The sequence below is a fragment of the Pristiophorus japonicus genome, chromosome 2 (genome assembly GCF_044704955.1).
Source record: "Pristiophorus japonicus isolate sPriJap1 chromosome 2, sPriJap1.hap1, whole genome shotgun sequence".
In the NCBI taxonomy this organism is placed as follows: domain Eukaryota; kingdom Metazoa; phylum Chordata; class Chondrichthyes; family Pristiophoridae; genus Pristiophorus; species Pristiophorus japonicus.
In genome coordinates this window covers 36,785,372-36,809,309 of record NC_091978.1, presented here as the reverse complement: position 1 = coordinate 36,809,309, position 23,938 = coordinate 36,785,372, and the positions used below count along the sequence as shown (strand labels likewise).

Sequence of the window (23,938 nt, the reverse complement as noted above, 5' to 3'; positions counted from 1 at the left end):
TTCCAGCACTGATCCGTGCGGCTCCCCACTAGTTACCGATTGCCAACCAGAGAATGGACCATTTATTCCGACTCTGTCTTCTGTTTGTTAGCCAATCTTCTATCCATGACAATATATTACCCCCAACCCCGTGAACTTTTATCTTGTGCAGTAACCTTTTGTGTGGCACCTTGTCAAATGACTTCTGGAAGTCCAAATACACCACATCCACTGGTTCCACCCTGCTCGTTACATCCTCAAAGAACTCCAGCAAACTTGTCAAACATGATTTCCTTTTCATAAAACCATGCTGACTCTGCTTGATTCAATCATGCTTTTCCAAATGTCCTGCTACTGCTTCCTGAATAATGGACTCCAGCATTTCCCAACCACATGTTAGGCTAACTGGTCTATAGTTTCCTGCTTTCGGACTGCCTCCTTTTTAAAATAGGGGTACTGCTCAGCACCGCCAGTACAGGCACACTAAATTTGCCGAGCAGCGCTATGGCCGGCGCTCGCGGCTGCAAACCCTTTAGTGTCCCTGCATGAGGGACGCTATCCAACCAAATTTCTCCCCCGTGATGTTTAATTTGGGAGTGGCGCTTCTCAAATCGAATCTCAAAGTTAGTCTGGTGCCTTCGCGGCAGCAGTATAAATCATAAAATCAACTGGAAACTTGATGAATTTCTTTTTACAATGTGTTTTAATGTTCTTTAGTACCTGTATTGATTTTTTACCTGCCATTCAGACGTAAGCGAGCAGAGCTGTAGACTTGCATGTAAGCACAGTATTCTCTCTATCGAAGGAGTTGTACAAAGAAGGCATGATCGGGAGGTGGAAGCTCTCCACCATTCCAAACGGGGACTGGTCTCTAGCTAGCGCCACTAGTATATCAGTATCTTTAAACGCATTCTTTCTTTCTTTAATTCCGATTACTTTCTCTTCCATTTTTTCTCCCCTCATTTATGAGGAAATTGAAATTGTGTAAATAATCATTGAAGCCACATGAATGAAAGTGTGCTATAGGGCCCAGTCTGTTGAGTTTCATCAGTCTAGCAGGTTGGAGGATATTTCACAGTCAGTTTTGTTTTTTTTAGGACTATTGAGCAGCAGAGAATGGGAGTTCAAGTATTGAGTGAAAGGCAGTGTACTCCAGTAAGCAACAGCAATGCTAACTCCATCTGCCTAGAATCGAATGCGTCGCAATTATTTTTGGACGGTCAGCATAAATCTCTTTCAGAGGGAAGCTATTCAGAAGCTGGTGGTTTTAACAAGTACGAGTCTTGGCCAGGATTTTCCAGTAATTGTACCGCCGGCCTTGTGACGTCTCCACAGTCAGCAGCGCTGTTTCAGCCTCCGAGCAACGGACTTCTGGAAAGATGTGAGAAAAGGAAATCTCTTTATCGGGAGAACGTTGGAGGCATTCTGACAACCGATCCTTCTGACTGCGAGGCAGTGCTTCCCATTGTAGACGCTCAAGCCGGTGCAGTGAGTGCTAACCAGTCCCATTTATCACAAATATTTAATCCGCCCAGTGGTCTTCCAGCTAGTGCGTGTAGTCAGCGTGCTGCTACCTCTTTGGACCTCCCCGAGCACATGGAGGCAAATCACGGCAAGACTCCGCAGGGGTGTTCTCAGCTGAATATCGACGGAAATGAAAGTGACGCGGAGAGTACGACGAGTGACTTGAGCTGCTCGTCGGGAGAGAGTTCAGAGCTAGGGCTCGAGCCCCTGACCCCGAAAGGTTTGAGGGACCCGTCGTTCCACAAGACCTGGGCTCTTGGTCCGAAATGTAAAGGGGAAGGAGAGGATCCATTGAGAAACGTTCTGTTCAAAGGACGAAGAGACAGAGGTGAGCACATTCATTTGGTCAGGTAAAATAAGTTTCAGATACATTTGTGAATGCTGGAAATCTGAAATGCTCAGCATGGATAGATAGCTAGGTTAACCGTTTCAGGCTTTCAATCTTAATTGAGGACCCAGTGTGAACATTAAGCTGTCTTTCACTTCTGTGTGTTAGCTGCCCTCTGCATTTGAAACAAGCTTTTGTTTTATTTTTCCAGCATTCCGGTCTGTCACTTGGGTGCCCTTTCCTCAACCTACAGTCGGAGCTGTACACCTATCATACTGGGGTTCCTGGACCCGAGCTGGACCACAAGATCAGCTTTCTGTGCTCTTTATATATCCGTTAATCAACATGCTGCTGTTGATTAATGGAGGAGCAAAAATAGAAAGATACGTTTTCTACAATGGTAGCAATTTTTTACATTTGGGCAGCTGATCTGGTCTTTGAGAATTTGATCAAGTATCCTGTCATTGTCAATATTTGCCAGGGGATCCCTGGTAATGTCTGTTTGGAAGTGGTTCCCCACAAATCCCTGGTCTGGTCCATGATAGGCTATCACCTTGTGGGCAGTTTTGCAGCCAAATCAGATTGTCCGTATTGGACCTCCTTTTAGAAGCACATTTTAAATCCAAAACCACTGGTTATTAGGAGCCCTGGGGCCGAAATTTAGCCTCCCGATAAAGCATACCCCGCTGCTGCTGAACCTTCCTAAGTGCGTCATCAAAGCCGCACCGCCGATGTCCTGCCCCCACAAGCAAAATTCACCAGAGAAAATCTTTTGCTCGGTGCCCTGACAGTTTTTTCTGTCGGTGCACTGTGTTTGCACGGTGTGTAAAATGGCAGTTCAGACTCCATTAAAGGGGAGGGCGCACTGCCGTGGCTGCCATCTTTTTTTTTGTCGGCCGACTGCCTGGTCGACCTGATAATTATGCCACCGAGTTCGGCCGGGCCACCAACAGGCAGCGTGCCACCCCCTCTTGGGTGCCAGGTCACTGGCCTGGCCGAAACCTCCCTGGTGGCCCAATGGACTGAACTTTAAAAAGCTGCAGAGCTCGCAACGGCCTTCCCCGTTAGCTGAAGGGGAGAGATGTGGTGACGCGTCAGCACGATGATGACACCAGCCCAGCGCTGCTGATTGATAGCAGCGGAGACTCTGTCCGGTCTCCACAACTGGTCCCTGCGCCCTCCCCCCCCCCCCCCCCCCCGGCGTGGACCGACTTCTGACCCACGCGGGGGGGCAGGGGAACATCCGAGCTGAATTTCACAAGATGGCGGCGGCGGCCGAAACACACCAAAAACGGTCGGTGCGACCCGTTTCCGGCTGGAGTGAATTTCGTCTCCCTGGTGTTTATTTTCCTTACCATCAGTAATCAATTGCTCCCGAGGACAATTATAGCATCTTTCCACCATCCAGCTACAGTCAGCTCATTTAACCCTGGCGGAGTTGAGAGCTGGGAGGTTCATGGTTCATGCGGCTCAGGCCGGTACTTCACTGAGCCAGCGGGTGAGCCCGGCTGATCTTCCCCAGCTTTTATCAGATAGCCCGTACTCTGGTTTGACTTTTAAATTGTTCAGGCGGCACTCCTGGGCTGTAGGCATCGAGTGGGCAACAGACAGTTTACTTGGGGTGACCGGCTGAAGCACTGTTATCTCATTGAAACATACAAGATTCTGAGGGGGATTGACAGTGTAAATGATAAGTTGTATGCCCTGGCTGGAGAGTCTCGAACTAGGGGGCACAGTCTCAGGATAAGGGGTTGGCCATTTAAGACTGAGGTGAGGAGGAATTTCTTCACTTGGGAAGGTTATGAAACTTTAGAGTTCTCAACCCCAGAGGGCTATGGATGCTCAGTCGTTGAGTATATTCAAAGCTAAGATAGATAGATTTTTGGACTCTAGGGGAACCAAGAGATATGGGTATCGGATGGGAAAGTGGAGTTGATGTCGAGGATCAGCCATGATCTTATTGAAGGACAGTATGGCCACCTACTGCTCCTAATTCTTATATTCATGGGTATGATTTAATATTCATAGTGAGCTGCCTGCACATTTGGGACTCTGACAGGCAGCTTGCTGATGGGGTGGGGTTAGAGGATTCTAGCAGCTTCTCTGAGGAATTAGGGGTAGAACTGGCATTTTCTGATGGTGGGGGAGAGAGGAGATGATGGCAGTGTACAGCTACATTGTCCCGGCTGATTCCAGAGACTATGTCCGCGGGGCCAAAGGAGCATTAACGTTCGCTGTAATCTGTATTTGGCTGGTCGACTGCTTGGGTGCGTAAGACAGCTCCGGTCTGCAGGGGCAGTGAAATCCTGCAGTTCCCACTTGTTTACGGAAGTGCTCACAGATGTTGCTGTGTTTTATAGCCGGTGTCTCTCAGTCGGTGCTGAATGATGCGCATAAAGTCCGGGCTTTGCAGCAGAGTGGCGAGTCCTTTCTGCAAGACGGCTCCTGCATTAACGTTGCTCCCCACCTGCACAAGTGCAGAGAGTGTCGCCTGGCCAGTTACCACCGATACAGAGATGAGAGCGACTCCACTGTCTTCTGCAGGTTCTTCCATTTCAGAAAGTGAGTATTAGCTTTTCTAACGAACCGAAGGATGTACAATCTCTCTACATTTTATTGCTTCATTGTATTGACCAATGGACTCGATCCAAGTGTGTTTCTCGCTGCGTGTTGAACTGTACATCAGCGCCCCTGACAATTTGGCAGTGAGCCAGACAACAAAAAACACTTGCATTTATATAGAAACATAGAAAATAAGTACAAGAGTAGGCCATTCGGCCCTTCGAGCCTGCACCACTATTCAACATGATCATGGCTGATCATGCAACTTCAGTACCCCATTCCTGCTTTCTCTCCATACCCCTTGATCCCTTTAGCTGCAAGGGCCACATCTAACTCCCTTTTGAATATATCTAAAGAATTGGCCTCAACAACTTTCTATGGCAGAGAATTCCACAGGTTCACAATTCTCTTGAGTGAAGAAGTTTCTCCTCATCTCAGTCCTAAATGGCTTACCCCTTATCCTTCGACTATGACCCCTGGTTCTGGACTTCCCCAACGTCGGGAACATTCTTCCTGCATCTAACCTGTCCAATCCCGTCAGAATTTTATATGTTTCTATGAGATCCCCTCTCATTCTTCTTCTAAATTCCAGTGAATATAAGCCTAGTCGATCCACTCTTTCTTCATATGTCAGTCCTGCCATCCCAGGAATCAGCCTGGTGAACCTTCGCTGCACTCCCATAATAGCAAGGAGGAGACCAAAACTGCACACAACACTCAAGGTGTGGTTTCACCAAGGCCCTGTACAACTGCAGTAACACCTCCCCGCCCCTGTACTCATATCCCCTCGCTATGAAGGCCAACATGCCATTTGCTTTCTTTACTGCCTGCTGTACCTGCATGCCTACCTTCAATGACTGATGTACCATGACACCCAGGTCTCGTTGCACCTCCCTTTTTACTAATCTGTCACCATTCAGATAATCTGCCTTCCTGTTTTTGCCACCAAAGTGGATAACCTCACAATTATCCACATTATACTGCATCTGCCATGCATTTGCACATTCACCTAACCTGTCCAGGTCCCCCTGCAGCCTCCTAGCATCCTCCTCGCAGTTCGCACTGTTACCCAGATTAGTGTCATCTGCAAACTTGGAGATACTACATTCAATTTCTTCGTCTAAATCATTAATGTATATTGTAAATAGCTGGGGTCCCAGCGCTGAACCCTGCGGCACCCCACTAGTCACTGCCTGCCATTCTTAAAAGGACCCGTTTATTCCCACTCTTTGCTTCCTGTCTGCCAACCATTTCTCTATCCATGTCAATACATCACCCCCAATACCATGTGCTTTAATTTTGCACACTAATCTCTTGTGTGGGACCTTGTCAAAAGCCTTTTGAAAGTCCAAATACACCACATCCACTGGTTCTCCCTTATCCACTCTACTAGTTACATCTTCAAAAAACTCCAGAAGATTTGTCAAGCATGATTTCCCTTTCATAAATCCATGCTGACTTGGTCTGATCCTGTCACTGCTTAGCAAATGTGCTGCTATTTCATCCTTAATGATTGATTCCAACATTTTCCTCACTACTGATGTCAGGCTAACCAGTCTATAATTCCCTGTTTTCTCTCTCCCTCCTTTTTTAAAAAGTGGGGTTACATTAGCTACCCTCCAATCCATAGGAACTGATCCAGAGTCCATGGAATGTTGGAAAATGACCACCAATGCATCTACTATTTCTAGAGCCACTTAAGTACTCTGGGATGCAGACTATCAGGCCCTGGGGATTTATTGGCCTTCAGTCCCTTCAATTTCCCTAACAACATTTCCCGCCTAATAAGAATTTCCTCAGTTCCCCCTTCTCGCTGGACCCTCGGTCCTCTAGTATTTTCGGGAGGTTATTCGTGTCTTCCTTAGTGAAGACAGAACCAAAGTATTTGTTCAATTGGTCTACCATTTCTTTGTTCACCATTATGAATTCCCCTGATTCTGACTGCAAGGGACCTACATTAGTCTTCAGTAATCTTTTTCTCTTCACATATCTATAGAAGCTTTTGCAGTCAGTTTTTATGTTCCCTGCAAGCTTACTCTCATACTCTATTTTCCCCCTCCTAATTAAACCCTTAGTCCTCCTCTGCTGAATTCTCAATTTCTCCCAGTCCTCAGGTTTGCTGCTTTTTCTGGCCAATTTATATGCCTCTTCCTTGGATTTAACACTTTTCCTAATTCCCTTGTTAGCCACGGTTGAGCCACCTTCCCTTTTTATATTCTTATGCCTTTAACTGCTTATAAAGCAGTGCCCCTGACTCCTTCCCCAGTCAGGCATTTGCCAGCAGCCCTGTCAACCAAAGCAACTACAGTGCCTCTCGAGAGTATCATCTGCTGCTGGTCTCGCACAATAGAATCATTCCCACCATAATAGGTATGGTGTTTCTTGTTTCGCCATCTGATGTGAGAAAACAAATTGCTTAGAACAACAAGAATAATAATTTGCATTTAGGGTCTTTAATGTAACAAAATGACCCAAGGCGCATCACTGGAGTGTTGTCAAACAAACTTTGATGCTGAGCTCCATCTTGCCAATCCAAAGACTTGTTCAAAGAGGTAGGTTTTAAGGAGTGTCTTGAAGGAGGAGAGAGAGGCAGAGAAGTTTAGGGAGGGAATTCAAGGCAACAAGATCCCAGGTTTACTCCCTGTTCCCTGTTGCATCATCTGATCTTAGATGGGGGAGCCGTAGGTACCATAATTGGCTCCTGGTCACTGTACATTGACCACGATGGAAAGTTTATGTACAGATCTTAACGATAGGAGGCATCACAATGAAGTGGATATTGTCGTCTCCCCCCCCCCCCCCCCCCCCCCCCCCAAATAGCCTGTCCGCATGAAGAGTGACCACTTGGGTAAGGTCCTGTTAGAACAATGTCACCGCTTTTAAGAGCAGGGCTCCAACGACAGTCTTGGACCCATTTAAATTGGCCGCACTCCTGCTGGTGGTGGGCTGTTTCCAATGGAAGGTAATCTGTGGTGAGTGCGTCCTGTTCTTTAGAAGAATAATTCCCCCATCCTCCACAAACTTTAAAATCTGTGTATTTTCAGCCAAAAGTCAGCACTTTTGGCTTCTACACAAGAACATAGGAATTAGGAACAGGAGTAGGCCATCTAGCCCCTTGAGCCTGCTCCGCCATTCAATAAGATCATGGCTGATCTGGCCGTGGACTCAGTTCCACTTTCCTGTCCGCTCCCCATAACCCTTAATTCCTTTATTAGTTAAAAATCTATCTATCTGTGATTTGAATACATTCAATGAGCTAGCCTCAACTGCTTCCTTGGGCAGAGAATTCCACAGATTCACAACCCTCTGGGAGAAGCAATTCCTTCTCAACTCGGTTTTAAATTGGCTCCCCTGTATTTTGAGGCTGTGCCCCCCCCTAGTTCTAGTCTCCCTGACCAGTGGAAACAACCTCTCTGCCTCTATCTTGTCTATCCCTTTCATTATTCTAAATGTTTCTATAAGATCACCCCTCATCCTTCTGAACTCCAACGAGTAAAGACCCAGTCTACTCAATCGATCATCATAAGGTAACCCCCTCATCTCCGGAATCAGCCTAGTGATTCGTCTCTGTACCCCCTCCAAAGCTAGTATATCCTTCCTTAAGTAAGGTGACCAAAACTGCACGCAGTACTCCAGGTGCGGCCTCACCAATACCCTGTACAGTTGCAGCAGGACTATCCCTCTCGCCTTCCTGATTACCTGCTGCACCTGCAAACTAACTTTTTGGATTCATGCACAAGGACCCCCAGGTCCCTCTGCACCACAGCATGTTGTAATTTCTCCCCATTCAAATAATATTCCCTTTTACTGTTTTTTTTTTTCCCCCCAAGGTGGATGACCTCACATTTTCCGACCTTGTATTCCATCTGCCAAACCTTAGCCCATTCGCTGAAATTTTGTTACACTACACTCTGTCCCCTCTTCCAGGTCATCTATGTATATTGTAAACAGTTGTGGTCCCAGCACCGATCCCTGTGGCACACCACTAACCACAGATTTCCAACCCGAAAAGGACCCATTTATCCCGATTCTCTGCTTTCTGTTAGCCAGCCAATTCTTGATCCATGCTAATACATTTCCTCTGACTCCGCGTACCTTTATCTTCTGCAGTAACCTTTTGTGTGGCACCTTATCGAATGCCTTTTGGAAATCTAAATACATTACATCCATCGGTACGCCTCTATCCACCATGCTCGTTATATCCTCAAAGAATTCCAGTAAATTAGTTAAACATGATTTCCCCTTCATGAATCCATGTTGCGTCTGCTTGATTGCACTGTTCCTATCTAGATGTCCCGCTATTTCTTGTTTAATGATAGCTTCAAGCATTTTCCCCACTACAGATGTTAAACTAACCGGCCTATAGTTACCTGCCATTTGTCTGCCCCCTTTTTTAAACAGAGGCGTTACATTAGCTGCTTTCCAATCCTTTGGTACCTCCCCAGAGTCCAGAGAATTTTGGTAGATTATAACGAATGCATCTGCTATAACTTCCGCCATCTCTTTTAATACCCTGGGATGCATTTCATCAGGACCAGGGGACTTGTCTACCTTGAGTCCCATTAGCCTGTCCAGCACTACCCCCCTAGTGATAGTGATTATCTCAAGGTCCTCCCTTCCCACATTCCCGTGACCAGCAATTTTTGGCATAGTTTTTGTGTCTTCCACTGTGAAGACCGAATCAAAATAGTTGTTTAAGGACTCAGCCATTTCCACATTTCCCATTATTAAATTCCCCTTCTCATCTTCTAAGGGACCAACATTTACTTTAGTCACTCTTTTCCGTTTTATATATCGGTAAAAGCCATCCATTGACTTAGTTTTAGACGTAGAACGGTGGTCTCCTAATTCAATGTGATTTTTTTTTCAATATTCAGTTTTAGTATTTCTGTGTTTAAAATTTGATTTTAAAATAAATTGGGGATAAATGAGAACTGTTTTTACTCAGCGAGTTATAATCTGGAATGCACTGCTGCATCATCATCATCATAGGCAGTCCCTCGAAATCGAGGAAGACTTGCTTCCACTCTAAAAGTGCACTGCCTGAAAGGGCGGTGGCAACAGATTCAACTTTCAAAATGGAACTGGATATATCATTGAAGGAAAAAGTTGCAGGGCTATGGGAAAGGAGCAGGGGAGTGAGACTAATTGGTAGCTCTTTCAGAAAGCCGGCACAGGCACGATGGGCCAAATGGCCTCCTTCCGTGCTATATGATTCTATGATTTGTTTGAACATTTGCAAAGATTTCATTCTTCCCACAAATGGTCTGGTTGAAGGCTCTCATTGTAAACTATACTACTTCCTAATGCAACTTGGCAGCTCAATAACTTTTAATAACCTGCCATTCTAGGTTGCATTTTAACAAACATGGAGTACTGCGCGCAGAAGGATTCCTCTCTCCAAACCAATGTGACCCAGAAGCCTTGCACCTGTGGATGCCTTCTGAAGCCAACGTTGAAGGTTTGGATCTGGACACTTCCAAGTATATTCTGGCTAATATCGGAGACCACTTTTGCCAATTGGTTTTGTCCGAAAAAGAAGCACTAAAGTTAGTGGAGCCCTGCAGTAAGTATTTCTAACATTGTTTACTGTTTTTAAATTTTGCATCAATTGTTTTTTATTCGTTCCTGGGATGTGGGTGTCGCTGGCAACGCCAGCAGTTGGGGTTGAATTATTTGGGCGCTGTAATAGAACTTTAGCCGCCTTTCAACAAGTGTTGCAACTGACTTCAGAATGGTTGATGGTAATCCTGGATGCGTAAGCTGGGAAAGTGTTCCGTCTCTAACACGGACATCCATTCCACTTGCTGAATCCAAAACTTATTAAGTTAGTTTAAAAAGGTTACATTCACTAGAGGAAGCGAGAGGATATGTTACACACAGATCATCATCATACTGCAGCTTTGATGTCTGCCCTTGCCAACAATGGAAAGTGGTCCACGTTGTCCAGGGCCGCGCCGTGGATCTTGATGACTGGGGGGCAGTGCTGTGTGGCGGAGTCAGGTTGGTGGTGGACCTTTGTCTTACGGATGTTTAGTGCAAGGCCCATGCTTTCATACGCTTCAGTGTGAAGATGTTGACAATGACTCAGAGTTCAGACTCAGAATGTGCGAAAACGCAAGCGTCGTCCGCGTAGTGTAGTTCGACGACAGAGGTTGGGACGGTCTTGGATTTGGCCTGGAGACGACGAAGGTTGAACATGTTCCCACTGGTTCTGTAGTTTAGTTCCACTCCAGCGGGGAGCTTGTTGAGTGTGAGGTGGAGCATTGCAGCGAGGAAGATTGAGAAGAGGGTTGGTGCGATGACGCAGCCCTGCTTGACCCCTGTCCGGACATGGATTGGGTCTGCAATGGAGCCATTGGTCAGTATCACGGTTTGCATGTCGTGCAGCAGGCGGAGGATGGTGACGAACCTTTAGCGGTAGCCGAAACGACGGAGGGGGAGGGGGAAGAGGAGGAGGACAGGAAGCAAAGAGTAGGAGTAAAAGGTACCTTTCAAAATGGCAGGCAGTGACTAGTGGGGTACCGCAAGGTTCTGTGCTGGGGCCCCAGCTGCTTACATTGTACATTAATGATTTAGACGAGGGGCTTAAATGTAGTATCTCCAAATTTGCGGATGACATTAAGTTGGGTGGCAGTGTGAGCAGGATGCTATGAGGCTGCAGAGTGACTTGGATAGGTTAGGTGAGTGGGCAAATGCATGGCACATGAAGTATTATGTGGATAAATGTTATCCACTTTGGTGGTAAAAACAGAGAGACAGACTATTATCTGAATGGTGACAGATTAGGAAAAGGGGAGGTGCAACGAGACCTGGGTGTCATGGTACATCAGTCATTGAAGGTTGGCATGCAGGTACAGCAGGCGGTTAAGAAAGCAAATGGCATGTTGGCCTTCATAGCGAGGGGATTTGAGTACAGGGACAGGGAGGTGTTGCTACAGTTGTACAGGGCCTTGGTGAGGCCACACCTGGAGTATTGTGTACAGTTTTGGTCTCCTAACTTGAGGAAGGACATTCTTGCTATTGAGGGAGTGCAGCGAAGATTCACCATACTCATTCCTGGGATGGTGGGACTGATCTATCAAGAAAGACTGGATCAACTGGGCTTGTATTCACTGGAGTTCAGAAGAATGAGAGGGGACCTCATAGAAATGTTTAAAATTCTGACGGGTTTAGACAGGTTAGATGCAGGAAGAATGTTCCCAATGTTGGGGAAGTCCAGATCCAGGGGTCACAGTCTAAGGATAAGGGGTAAGCCATTTAGGACCGAGATGAGGAGAAACTTCTTCACCCAGAGAGTGGTGAACCTGTGGAATTCTCTACCACAGAAAGTAGTTCAGGCCAATTCACTAAATATATTCAAAAGGGAGTTAGATGAAGTCCTTGCTACTAGGGGGATCAAGGGGTATGGCGGGAAAGCAGGAAGTGGGTACTGAAGTTGCATGTTCAGCCATGAACTCATTGAATGGCGGTGCAGGCTAGAAGGGCTGAATGGCCTACTCCTGCACCTATTTTCTATGTTTCTATGTAATGTGGCAATGTAATGGTCGGCTTTTAATCTGAATTGTTAGCTTTAATTTTTAGAATTGTTATCTAAGAAACCATGGAATTAGAATATGTTACTTGGCTCTGCAAGGATGTTTCTTCTGTCCGCAGATAATTTGCTCTGTGCAGAATTTGCAACGTACAGAGTTACACCAACCGCTGCATCTGGTGCTGAGATCAGCAATTAAGGAGTATGGTTGACACGAGCAAATGTATATGTGGCGTCATGGACACCGTGGCAATTTTTACATTTAGAAAAGAGCAGATTGGCATAACTTCATTTTGTGTAAGACCCAAAAAAGGAAAAGAATGGCTCAAGTAAATGTTGGTCCCTTGGAGGACAAGACCGGGGAATTAGTGATTGGGAACATGGAGATCGCAGAAACTCTGAACAAATATTTTGTATCGGTCTTTATGGTAGAGGACACTAAAAATATCCCAACAGTGGATAGTCAAGAGGCTATAGCGGGGAGGAACTTAACACAAACACAATCACAATCACTAAGGAGTGGTACTCAGTAAGATATTGGGACTAAAGGCAGATAAATCCCCTGGACCTGATGGCTTGCATCCTAGGGTCTTAAGTGAAGTAGCAGCAGGGATAGTGGATGTATTGGTTGTAATTTACCAAAACTTCCTGGATTCTGGGGAGGTTCCTAGCAGATTGGAAAACTGCAAATGTAACGCCCCTATTTAAAAAAGGAGGCAGATAAAAAGCAGGAAACTATAGGCCAGTTAGCCTAACCTCTAGTTGGGAAAATGTTGGAGTCCATTATTAAAGAAGCAGTAGCAGGACGTTTGGAAAAGCATAATTCAGTCAGGTAGAGTCGGCATGGATATATGAAGGGGAAGTCATGTTTGACAAACTTGCTGGAATTCTTTGAGGATGTAACGAACAGGGTGGATAAAGGGGAACCAGTGGATGTGTATTTGGACTTCCAGAAGGCGTTTTAACAAGTTACTGCGCAAGATAAAAGTTCACAGGGTTGGGGGTAATCTATGAGCATGGATAGAGGATTGGCTAACTAACAGAAAACAGAGAGTCAGGATAAATGGTTCATTCTCGGGTTGGCAATCAGTAACTAGTGGGGTGCCGCAGGGATCAGTGCTGGGACCCCAACTATTTACACTCAGTTCCTTCATCCAAGTCGTTAATATAGATTGTAACGTAGCCAAATTTGCTGACGATACAAAGATAGGAGGAAAAGCAATGTGTGAGGAGGACACGCAAAATCTGCAAAAGGACTTGGCCAGGCTAAGTGAGTGGGCAAAAATTTGGCAGATGGAATATAATGTTGGAAAGTGTGAGATTATGCACTTTGGCAGAAAAAAATTGAAGAGCAAGTTATATAAATGGAGAAAAATTGCAAAGTGCTGCAGAAAGGTAACTTCGATGAATTGGCTAGGATAGACTGGCGAATGATACTAAAAGGGTTGACGTCAGACTTGTTAATTTTTATCTGTCTTCACCGTAGAGGAAGAGGATAAAATAACCAGCGGTATAAGGGATATTAAAAATAAGTAAATGTGGGAAATGTATTGGATTTAATTTAAGTTTTTAAAAAAAAATAATGGTAATGGAGAAAATAATGGAATTCAAGATAAGACAAATTTCCAGGACCAGATGGTTTCCGCCCCAGGATATTAAAAGAAATAGGTGAGGAAATTGTAGCTGCATTAATCTGAATTTTTCCAACGACCTCTAGATTCAGGAATTGTGCCTTTTTGGATTGTAAAATTGCAAATATGACTCCATTATTTAAGAAGGGAGGAAGAGAGAAACCAGGTAACTTACAGATATGTCCGTTTAACATCAGTTGTGGTGATGTCTCTGGAATCTTGTCATCATAGACAGTGACTTGACATATATCAGCATGGATGTGTGAAGGATTGGTCATGTTTAACTATTCTAGTTAATATTTTTGAGGCGGTTATTAACGTGCTGGATTGTGTATGGATGTTGTCTATAGGGACTTCCAGGAGGCATTTAATAAGGTTCCACACAAAATTATTAGCAAAAATGAAAGACAATGGAATAGGAGGTAACCTTGGGATAAGGGTGTGTAATTGGTTGAGAGATTGGAGGCTGGGATAAAGGAAACATTCTCTGATTGGCAGGCTGTGCTAAGTGGTGGTCTTCAGAGATCTGTGCTCAGCTTTTCACCATATATATTGATGACTTGGATGAAGGTATAGAGAGATGTATATGAAAGTTTACAGATCACACCAAATTAGGTGGCACGGCAAATTGTGCAGATGGGAGCAAGAAGTTACAAAGCGACACAGACAGATTAAGTGAGTGGGCAAAACTGCAGCAAATGGAGTTTAATGCAGGGAAGTGTGAGTTCATCCACTTTGGATCCAGGAAAGACGGATCGGAATATAGTGAGACTAGGGAATGTGGAAGAAAATGGGACCAGGAGGCCAGTCAGCCCCTCAAGCCTGAACTGGCATTCAATTAGATCATGGCTGATCTGTATGGTTGGCCTGAGGCAGTCCTCCTTTCATTTGGTTCTGCAGTCCAAATCCAACATTTATTTTTTTGTGTCTTTCGATAATGCAGCGTTTATAAGTCCTGGATCACATTTTTCTCTCCAGATCTGATTCAGATGAAGAAAGGTTCCGTTTTGTGAGTCACTTGTGACACAAAGCCCCGAGTCTCACAATCATCCTTTTTAAAAATGTTCTCAAAACCTCGATAAAGTGACCATGAAACGCTTTGAAACAAACACACAAGACATCTACTGGGATTCCTGAACCACAGTGATGTCCTGCGTGAAAAGGAGTGTGTCCAATAAAGGCAAAAGGGTGTTGCTGAGTGAGAATTCAAAACTTGGAGAGAAACAATAATTTTGTATTATTGGAATCGGTTTGTGTGTCTTAGAGTTGAAAGGAGTTAAGTCGATTCCAAGGTCTTGTTTCACTAACTATAACTAAATGGAATTGGGACAAAATTAAATTGCTGCCCCCATTTGTGTCTTTTTTTTTAAATATTGAGTGATTTCTGTTGAACTGTAGTATTTTTTAAAACTAATGCGAGAAGATCACTTTCCGAATCGCCGCCTTTGATGGTTTGGTTTTAAAAACATAGCATGTTCTGTTCGAGCTCCTTTCAATTGTTGTCCATTGTCTCTACATTGTCATACTTTGTGTCTGACTTCCAGTACTGGATGAGGAGATATTTCCTCCCAACTATAAATACTGGGAAGACCAAAGCCATTGTCTTCAGTCCCCGCCACAAACTCCATTCCCTAGCTACTGATTCCATCCCTCTCCCTGGCAACTGTCAGACCTGAATCAGACTGTTCTCAACCTTGGTGTCGTATTTGACCCCGAGATGAGCTTCCGACCACATGTCCGCACTATCACTATGACCGCCTATTTCTACCTCTAACATTGCCCAACTTCCCCCCCCCCCCCCCCCTCCCGCCTCAGCTCATCTGCTGCTGAAACCCTCGTCTATTTAATAAGAACATAAGAACATAAGAATTAGGAACAGGAGTAGGCCATCTAGCCCCTCGAGCCTGCTCCGCCATTCAATAAGATCATGGCTGATCTGGCCGTGGACTCAGCTCCACTTACCCACCCGCTCCCCGTAACCCTTAATTCCCTTATTGGTTAAAAATCTATCTATCTGTGACTTGAATACATTCAATGAGCTAGCCTCAACTGCTTCCTTGGGCAGAGAATTCCACAGATTCACAACCCTCTGGGAGAAGCAATTCCTTCTCAACTCGGTTTTAAATAGGCTCCCCTGTATTTTGAGGCTGTGCCCCCTAGTTCTAGTCTCCCTGACCAGTGGAAACAACCTCTCCACCTCTATCTTGTCTATCCCTTTCATTATTTTAAATGTTTCTATAAGATCACCCCTCATCCTTCTGAACTCCAACGAGTAAAGACCCAGTCTACTCAATCTATCATCATAAGGTAACCCCCTCATCTCCGGAATCAGCCTAGTGAATCGTCTCTGTAACCCCTCCAAAGCTAGTATATCCTTCCTTAAGTAAGGTGACCAAAACTGCACGCAGTACTCCAGGTTGGGCCTTACCAATACCCTATACAGTGCAGCAGGACCTCCCTTCTTTTGTACTCCATCCCTCTCGCAATGAAGGCCAACATTCCATTCGCCTTCCTGATTACCTGCTGCACCTGCAAACTAACTTTTTGGGATTCATGCACAAGGACCCCCAGGTCCCTCTGCACCACAGCATGTTGTAATTTCTCCCCATTCAAATAATATTCCCTTTTACTGTTTCTTTTTTCCCAAGGTGGATGACCTCACACTTTCCAACATTGTATTCCATCTGCCAAACCTTAGCCCATTCGCTTAACCTATCTAAAGCTCTTTGCAGCCGCTCTGTGTCCTCTACACAACCCGCTTTCCCACTAATCTGTGTTATCTGCAAATTTTGTTACACTACACTTTGTCCCCTCTTTCAGGTCATCTATGTATATTGTAAACAGTTGTGGTCCCAGCACCGATCCCTGTGGCACACCACTAACCACCGATTTCCAACCCGAAAAGGACCCATTTATCCCGACTCTCTGCTTTCTGTTTGCCAGCCAATTCTCTATCCATGCTAATACATTTCCTCTGACTCCACGTACCTCTATCTTCCGCAGTAACCTTTTGTGTGGCACCTTATCGAATGCCTTTTGGAAATCTAACTACACCACATCCATCGGTACACCTCTATCCACCATGCTCGTTATATCCTCAAAGAATTCCAGTAAATTAGTTAAACATGATTTCCCCTTCATGAATCCATGCTGCGTCTGCTTGATTGCACTATTCCTATCTAGATGTCCCGCTATTTCTTCCTTAATGATAGCTTCAAGCATTTTCCCCACTACAGATGTTAAACTAACTGGCCTATAGTTACCTGCCTTTTGTCTGCCCCCTTTTTTAAACCGAGGCATTACATTAGCTGCTTTCCAATCCACTGGTACCTCCCCAGAGTCCAGAGAATTTTGGTAGATTATAACGAATGCATCTGCTATAAGTTCCGCCATCTCTTTTAATACCCTGGGATGCATTTCATCAGGACCAGGGGACTTGTCTACCTTGAGTCCCATTTGCCTGTCCAGCACTACCTCACTAGTGATAGTGATTGTCTCAGGGTCCTCCCTTCCCACATTCCTGTGACCAGCAATTTTTGGCATGGTTTTTGTGTCTTCCACTGTGAAGACCGAAGCAAAATAATTGTTTAAAGTCTCAGCCATTTCCACATTTCCCATTATTACATCCCCCTTCTCATCTTCTAAGGGACCAACATTTACTTTAGTCACTCTTTTCCGTTTTATATATCTGTAAAAGCTTTTACGATCTGTTTTTATGTTTTGCGCAAGTTTACCTTCGTAATCTATCTTTCCTTTCTTTATTGCTTTTTTGCTGTTTAGTCATTCTTTGTTACCTCCTAGATGTGAGTCTTCCTACGCACTCCTGGCTGGCCTCGCATCTTAGAATCATAGAAATGTATGGCATAGACAAAGGCCACTTGGCCCATTGTGTCTCCAGCCTATCCCACTTTCCAGCTCTTGGTCTGCAACCTTGTACGTTACAGCACTTCAAGTGCATATTCAAGTACTTTTTAAATGCAATGTGGATTTTGGCCTCTTCCACCCATTCAGGCAGTGAGCTCCAAATCCCCACCACCCTCTGGGTGAAAAATGTTCTCCTCAACTCCCCTGTAATCCTTCTACCAATTACTTTAAATCTATGCACCCTGGTTATCTGGTCATTGACCTCTCTGCTAAGGGGAATAGACGCTTCCTATCCACTCTATCTAGGGCCCTCATAACTTTATATACCTCATAATTTTAAGTCCTCCCCTCAGCCTCCTCTGTTCCAAAGAAAACAACCCCACCTGATCCAATCTTTCCTCCTAGCTAAAATTCTCAGTCTTGGCAACATTCTCATAAATTTCCCCTATATCCTCCATAAACTTAAGGTCATCCAAAACTAACCGTGTCCTAACTCGCACCAAGTCCCGTTCACCCATCACCCCTGTGCTCGCTGACCTACATTGGCTCTGGGTTAAGCAACGTCTCGATTTTAAAATCTCTTCCTTATTTTCAAACCTCTAGCCCCTCTCTATCTCTAATTTCCTTCAGCTTTACAACCTTCCGAGATAACTGCGCTCCTCCAATTCTGGCCACCTCCCCAATTATAATCACTGTACCATTGGAAGCCACGTCTTCAGCTGCCTGGGCCCCAAGCTCTGGACTTCCCTCCCTTAAACCTCTCCACCACTGTTTCCTCTTTTTTTTTTAAGATGCTCCTTAAAACCTACCTCTTTGACCAAGCTTTTGATCATCTGCCCTAATTTCTCCTTCTGTGGCTCAGTGTCAAATTATGTTTGATAACACTCCTGTGATGCGCCTTGGGATATTTTACTACGTTAAAGGTTCTATATAAATGCCAAGTTGTTGTTGTTGAAATAGTATTAACCAGAAGGGAAAAGGATCTTGTAGTTCCAGTTTGCCTGTACTTGCCCTTTTTAGAAAAAATTGCCTGGAAGCGAGCGGTCCGAGGTATTCGAGAAATGTGCGATGCCTGCGAAACAACCCTATTCAACATCCACTGGGTGTGTCCCAAGTGTGGCTTCGGGGTGTGTCTCGACTGCTACAAGATGAAGAAAAACAACGCGCAGCAAGGTGAGCTGGGGGATCTGAACTGGGTGGAAGTCTTTAAATCAATCTCATCTTCTACAGGTTCATGCACCTGTATTAGTGCAGTATTCTTCATTGTGTCTGTGGCCACAATGGTCTCGAGTAGCGAGGACTTGTTTGAGTGTTGCTGTCTGGAATGATCCAACATGCTGCCATCATCATCATCATAGGCAGTCCCTCGGAATCGAGGAAGACTTGCTTCCATTCTTAGAATGAGTCCTTAAGTGGCTGAACAGTCCAATACGAGAGCCACAGTCCCTGTCACAGGTGGGACATACAGTCATTGAGGGTAAGGGAGGGTGGGACAGACTTGCCACACGTTCTTTCCGTTGCCTGCGCTTGATTTCTGCATGCTCTTGGCGATGCTGTGCCACAGTGCTGTAACACATGTCCGTGCCCAGCCTCTTCCCCGTATGATAAACTCCTGACTTCAAGGTGTCGCAACCTGGAGTTTATCTGTGCTCGGCTGCTGGGATTGCCCTGATTCCAAATAACATTCCTCTGGTTTAGTCGGAACTCAAGAAGAGAGTCGAGTGCCGTATCCCAGCTCCATCCGCAGCTGACAGGGCCGAGGTCCCAGAGATGCCTGGGGCACCAGTTCTGATCAGGTCGGGGTGGGGATGTGGGTCCCAAATGGTCCATGAAAGACTTGGATTTATACAGTGCCTTTCATGACCTCAGGCTATCCCAACGTGCTTTACAGCCAATGAAATACTTTTTGAAGCATAGTCACTGTTGTAATGGGCTGTACAAGAGCGTCACTGCTCTGCCGTCATGTCATGGCAGTTTTGCACTTCAGGACTGCTGCTGATTCCCTTTTGCTCATCTTTCATGTAAGTCATTGTGTGCATTTAGTCAATAACTAACCGGGTGGGTGTATGTGTGTTTGCGTTTATGCCACTGGAGAGCTATCAACACATTGTTGATTGTAGTGCTTCTTAATCTTTTCCATCTTCCCCCACCTCCTTGACACACAGACAGCAAAGAGGAGATATTTTCTTGGTTGAAATGTGCTAACGGCCATGTGCATGAACCAGAGAAGCTGATGCCCACACAGATTATTCCCGGATCAGGTAAGCAGTAGTTTGTTCAGCAGGTTTGCATAATTATGAAAATTGATTGATTTGTTTTTCTTTATAGAAAAGTCACTCGGTCACGATGCTCTTAACAGGTGATTTGAAAAAAAACCTTTGAATAACACTGGTTTACATCAAGCCAGTATCTGGCATTGTACGATACATCTATTAATGTTGGGCATTTGGAGCGCAAGATTTGCACCGAGTTTGCTGTTCTCCATGAGATTCGCTACTGTTGATTTCAGTGCCTGGGTTAGGGTGGGGAAAATTGGCCAAGCTAGCTGCTCCTGATTTGTTACCCAGTGAGTCCCATGCATGTGCGGGCATCAAGTAAGGACTGGATCTGACTGATATGTCATCCATGTTAAATCGTCGGCTTATTCTTGCTGTCTAGACTCGCGCTTGAAGGATTGCTGCAAGGATGAGATGCTGGAGGGCTTGTGGAACTGTACCTCAGCAAGAGTTTAAAAAATTGGCAGTAAAAGTTGCATAAAAAATAAGTCATGCACTTGAATGTGTGACTGAGCTGTCTTGCTGCCATTCCCATTACAATGATCCTGCCATGTCAGAAATGTTCATAGAATCATAGAAATTTATAGCATGAAAGGAGGCCATTTCGGCCCATCATGTTATGGCAGAGAAGCATCTGAAATGGGAATGTGTAGCCTAGCTGAAAATGTCACTTTTTTTGATTGCTTGGTAGATCATGAAGGTTTGACCATTGCACGTTCTAATGTGTTGTTGATGAATTCTAATGATCCCCCTCTGAAAAGCCAATTGTCCAGGATTTGAGTTCTCTTCACCCTATCCTGCCACTCCTTGCACCGAGTGACTCACTCATTTTTCCCCAGAAGTGGATTCTGAAGTAGCAGTAGTAACCTCACAAAAGGTATCGTGTCTGCAGTGCGTAGTTGAGCCTTTGTGTTGCTAATGGTTGAAGTCCTGCACTGAAATATAATTGGAATTCATAGAAATGTGCTATAAGGAATTATTAAATAAATTCCACAATAACGTTGTTAACTGCATCTGTTTGTGTTTTTACATCAGTATATCCAGCTGCAGCTGCATGCAGAATTACATAGGAATTACAAGGAGTTAGATGTAGTCCTTACTACTAGGGGGATCAAGGGGTATGGCGAGAAAGCAGGAATGGGGTACTGAAGTTGCATGTTCAGCCATGAACTCATTGAATGGCGGTGCAGGCTCGAAGGGCCGAATGGCCTACTCCTACACCTATTTTCTATGTTTCTATATACAGCAAGGAAACAGGCTATTCGGCCCAACCAGTCTACCCTGGCATTTATGCTCCACTTTGAGCCACCTCCCGTCTTTCCTCATCTAACTCTATCAGCATAACCCTCTATTCCCTTCTCCCTCATATGCTTGTCTAGCCTCCCATTAAATGCATCTATACTATTCGCTTCAACCACTCCCTGTGGTAGTGAGTTCCACATTCTCACCGCTCTCAGAAGTTTCTTCTGAATTCCCTATTGGATTTCTTGGTGACTTATCTTATATTGATGGCCTCTAGTTATGCTTTTCCCCACAAGTGGAAACATTCTCTCTCTATCTAATCTATCAAAACCTTTCATAATTTTAAAGACCTCTATTAGGTCACCCCTCAGCCTTCTTTACTCAAGAAAGATTATTTTAGATTCCCTAACTGCTGTACAAACTGGCAGTGGACTTCAGATTATTTTTAAGCATATCATGTGTCGCCTCACTTCCTTCTGTCAAACGAATGGACGCCTTCTGTGCCGTCAATTTCTGAGAGTACAGCTTTAATTCACTTGTCCGTGGTGTGCAGTAACACTGCGGCCACCACTCCCAGCTGCTGTCTGGGTCCTAGCCAGGCAGGACCCTATTAATGTTACTTGGCTCCTGCTTGTGGACATATGGCTCCCGTTGTAGATGGATCCAAAGCAACTTGGCAACAATTGAATCTATTCTTGTGCCTGTTTAATGCAAGGATGTTGCTCTAAGGTTGTTCCAGTGATGACGTTGTGCGGACCCATTCAAATTAGCGTTTACTTAATTCTTGCGCTTTTTCCTTTTTGTTTCAGCCCTATATCAGATTGGAAACATTGTACATTCTGCAAGAGGAAAATGGGGCATAAAAGCCAACTGCCCCTGTACAGCGAAGAAGTGCAAGTCTTTGTTTAAGTCTCCTGTGATCAGTGAGGCAGCTCCGGTATGGGACATGCAAAATTATTTGACATTTCATCCTACGAATACATGCAAACAATGTTCTCTCTGTAATTTTTTTTGTACTGAGTGGGCCACGAACTCATTTGAGCGCGACCTTTTTGTCCGTGGGCAAATTTTACTACAACAACAACAACTCTTACAACAACAACAACTCTTACTATTGTGTACAGTTTTGGTCTCCTAACTTGAGGAAGGACATTCTTGCTATTGAGGGAGTGCAGCGAAGGTTCACCAGACTGATTCCTGGGATGGCGGGACTGACATATCAAGAAAGACTGGATCAACTGGGCTTGTATTCACTGGAGTTCAGAAGAATGAGGGGGGATCTCATAGAACCGTTTAAAATTCTGACTGGTTTAGACAGGTTAGATGCAGGAAGAATGTTCCCAATGTTGGGGAAGTCCAGAACCGGGGGTCACAGTCTAAGGATAAGGGGTAAGCCATTTAGGACCGAGATGAGGAGAAACTTCTTCACCCAGAGAGTGGTGAACCTGTGGAATTCTCTACCACAGAAAGTTGTTGAGGCCAATTCATTAAATATATTCAAAAAGGAGTTAGATGTAGTCCTTACTACTAGGGGGATCAAGGGGTATGGCGAGAAAGCAGGAATGGGGTACTGAAGTTGCATGTTCAGCCATGAACTCATTGAATGGTGGTGCAGGCTCGAAGGGCCGAATGGCCTACTCCTGCACCTATTTTCTATGTTTGTATGTTCACTACAACAACAACCACTTAAAAGCGTATATACAGTCATGCCATATTGCCACCCCACTGTCTCAAATCATGAGACAATCAGACATGGTTCGATACAGGTTTAACATAACGTCTTGGCTTTTTCCTCTAGCAATGAACCCCAGTGCTTGATTTGCTACTTTTAATGATTTATGAAGCTATACCCCTAGATCTCTTTGCACCTCTACTTCATTTAGTCTTTTATTTTCCAAGGAGTAGGTAGCCTCCTTATTCCTCCTATCAAAATGCACCACTTCACACTTACCTGTATTGAAATTAATTTGTCATTTGCATGCCCATTCTGCAAGTTTGTTTACGGTAGAATTAATTAAAAGCTTTTACAAACATGTACAAACTTGTTTTTAAAAATAAATAAATACATTACTTGTCAGAAATGACTGGGCTATAAAAGAACTGCATAATAATGCATTAACACTTCAGAAACGTCACTCAGTTACACGTTTGTGCATCGACAAACAACCCCAAAGCCCAAGATGAGCTGAAAGAGGCATATCTATTCATGCAATTTTCTATGAATTTTAAAGTTTACAGCGTATTAGCCCATCCTTCATGTCACTAGCAATGGCTGCAGAAGCAGCAAGAGCAGCGTCTTTCCTGTGGCACTGACATGCTGAATGTCCACATACATAATTAGAATATTATTCACAATGCAACCAGACACCCAACAAATATAAAGTGCTGCAGTTCTTTAGTTCACAGTATTAAAAAGAATTCAACTTCAGTCACTTCCATTAATAAACATTGCCTTCTTGAGCCAGCACCCCATCTCCCCCATGTAACATGTCAGAAATGCAGCAATTATTCACAAGTGCAGGACAACACATACATAGTTTGCATCACCGAATTAAAAACAAAAAGCAGGAAAAGCTATGATTTAACTGAAATAAATCTTCATCTTCCTTCCTGGAGAGAAGAACCAATCAGACTGACTTGAAAATGTTTACTAGTATGGTGATGTAAAGATGTTAATTTACAAATTTCACTTCTAATGTTTTGCTCTCAAACATTCTCCACAATATCAATTCCTACTCTCAAGAGTAAGGAAGTCTTGCTACAATTGTACAAGGCTTTGGTGAGACCACTGTGCAAGTTTTGGTCTCCTTATCCAAGGAAGGATATACTTGCCTCAAAGGCGGTGCAAGAGGGAGGGAGAGACAGACAGACAGACGGACGGACGGAGGGAGACAGACAGAGGGAGGGAGGGAGGGAGGGAGAGACAGACAGACAGAGGGAGGGAGGGAGAGACAGACGGAGGGAGGGAGGGAGAGACAGACAGACGGAGGGAAGGTGG

At 44.6% G+C, this 23,938-nt stretch overlaps 1 protein-coding gene across 2 annotated transcripts in view; it reads left to right on the top strand.

The window, feature by feature from the left end:
• LOC139236732 (lysine-specific demethylase 3A-like) overlaps positions 1–23,938 on the top strand; it is a 112,174-nt gene that overhangs the window by 52,157 nt on the left and 36,079 nt on the right. For both annotated transcript variants that reach the window (XM_070866850.1, XM_070866852.1), the window contains 6 exons: positions 1,077–1,831; positions 4,192–4,393; positions 9,745–9,959; positions 18,443–18,595; positions 19,588–19,683; positions 21,750–21,877. In XM_070866850.1, coding sequence (XP_070722951.1) covers positions 1,077–1,831; positions 4,192–4,393; positions 9,745–9,959; positions 18,443–18,595; positions 19,588–19,683; positions 21,750–21,877 — 1,549 coding nt within the window. The remainder of the gene's footprint in view (positions 1–1,076; positions 1,832–4,191; positions 4,394–9,744; positions 9,960–18,442; positions 18,596–19,587; positions 19,684–21,749; positions 21,878–23,938) is intronic.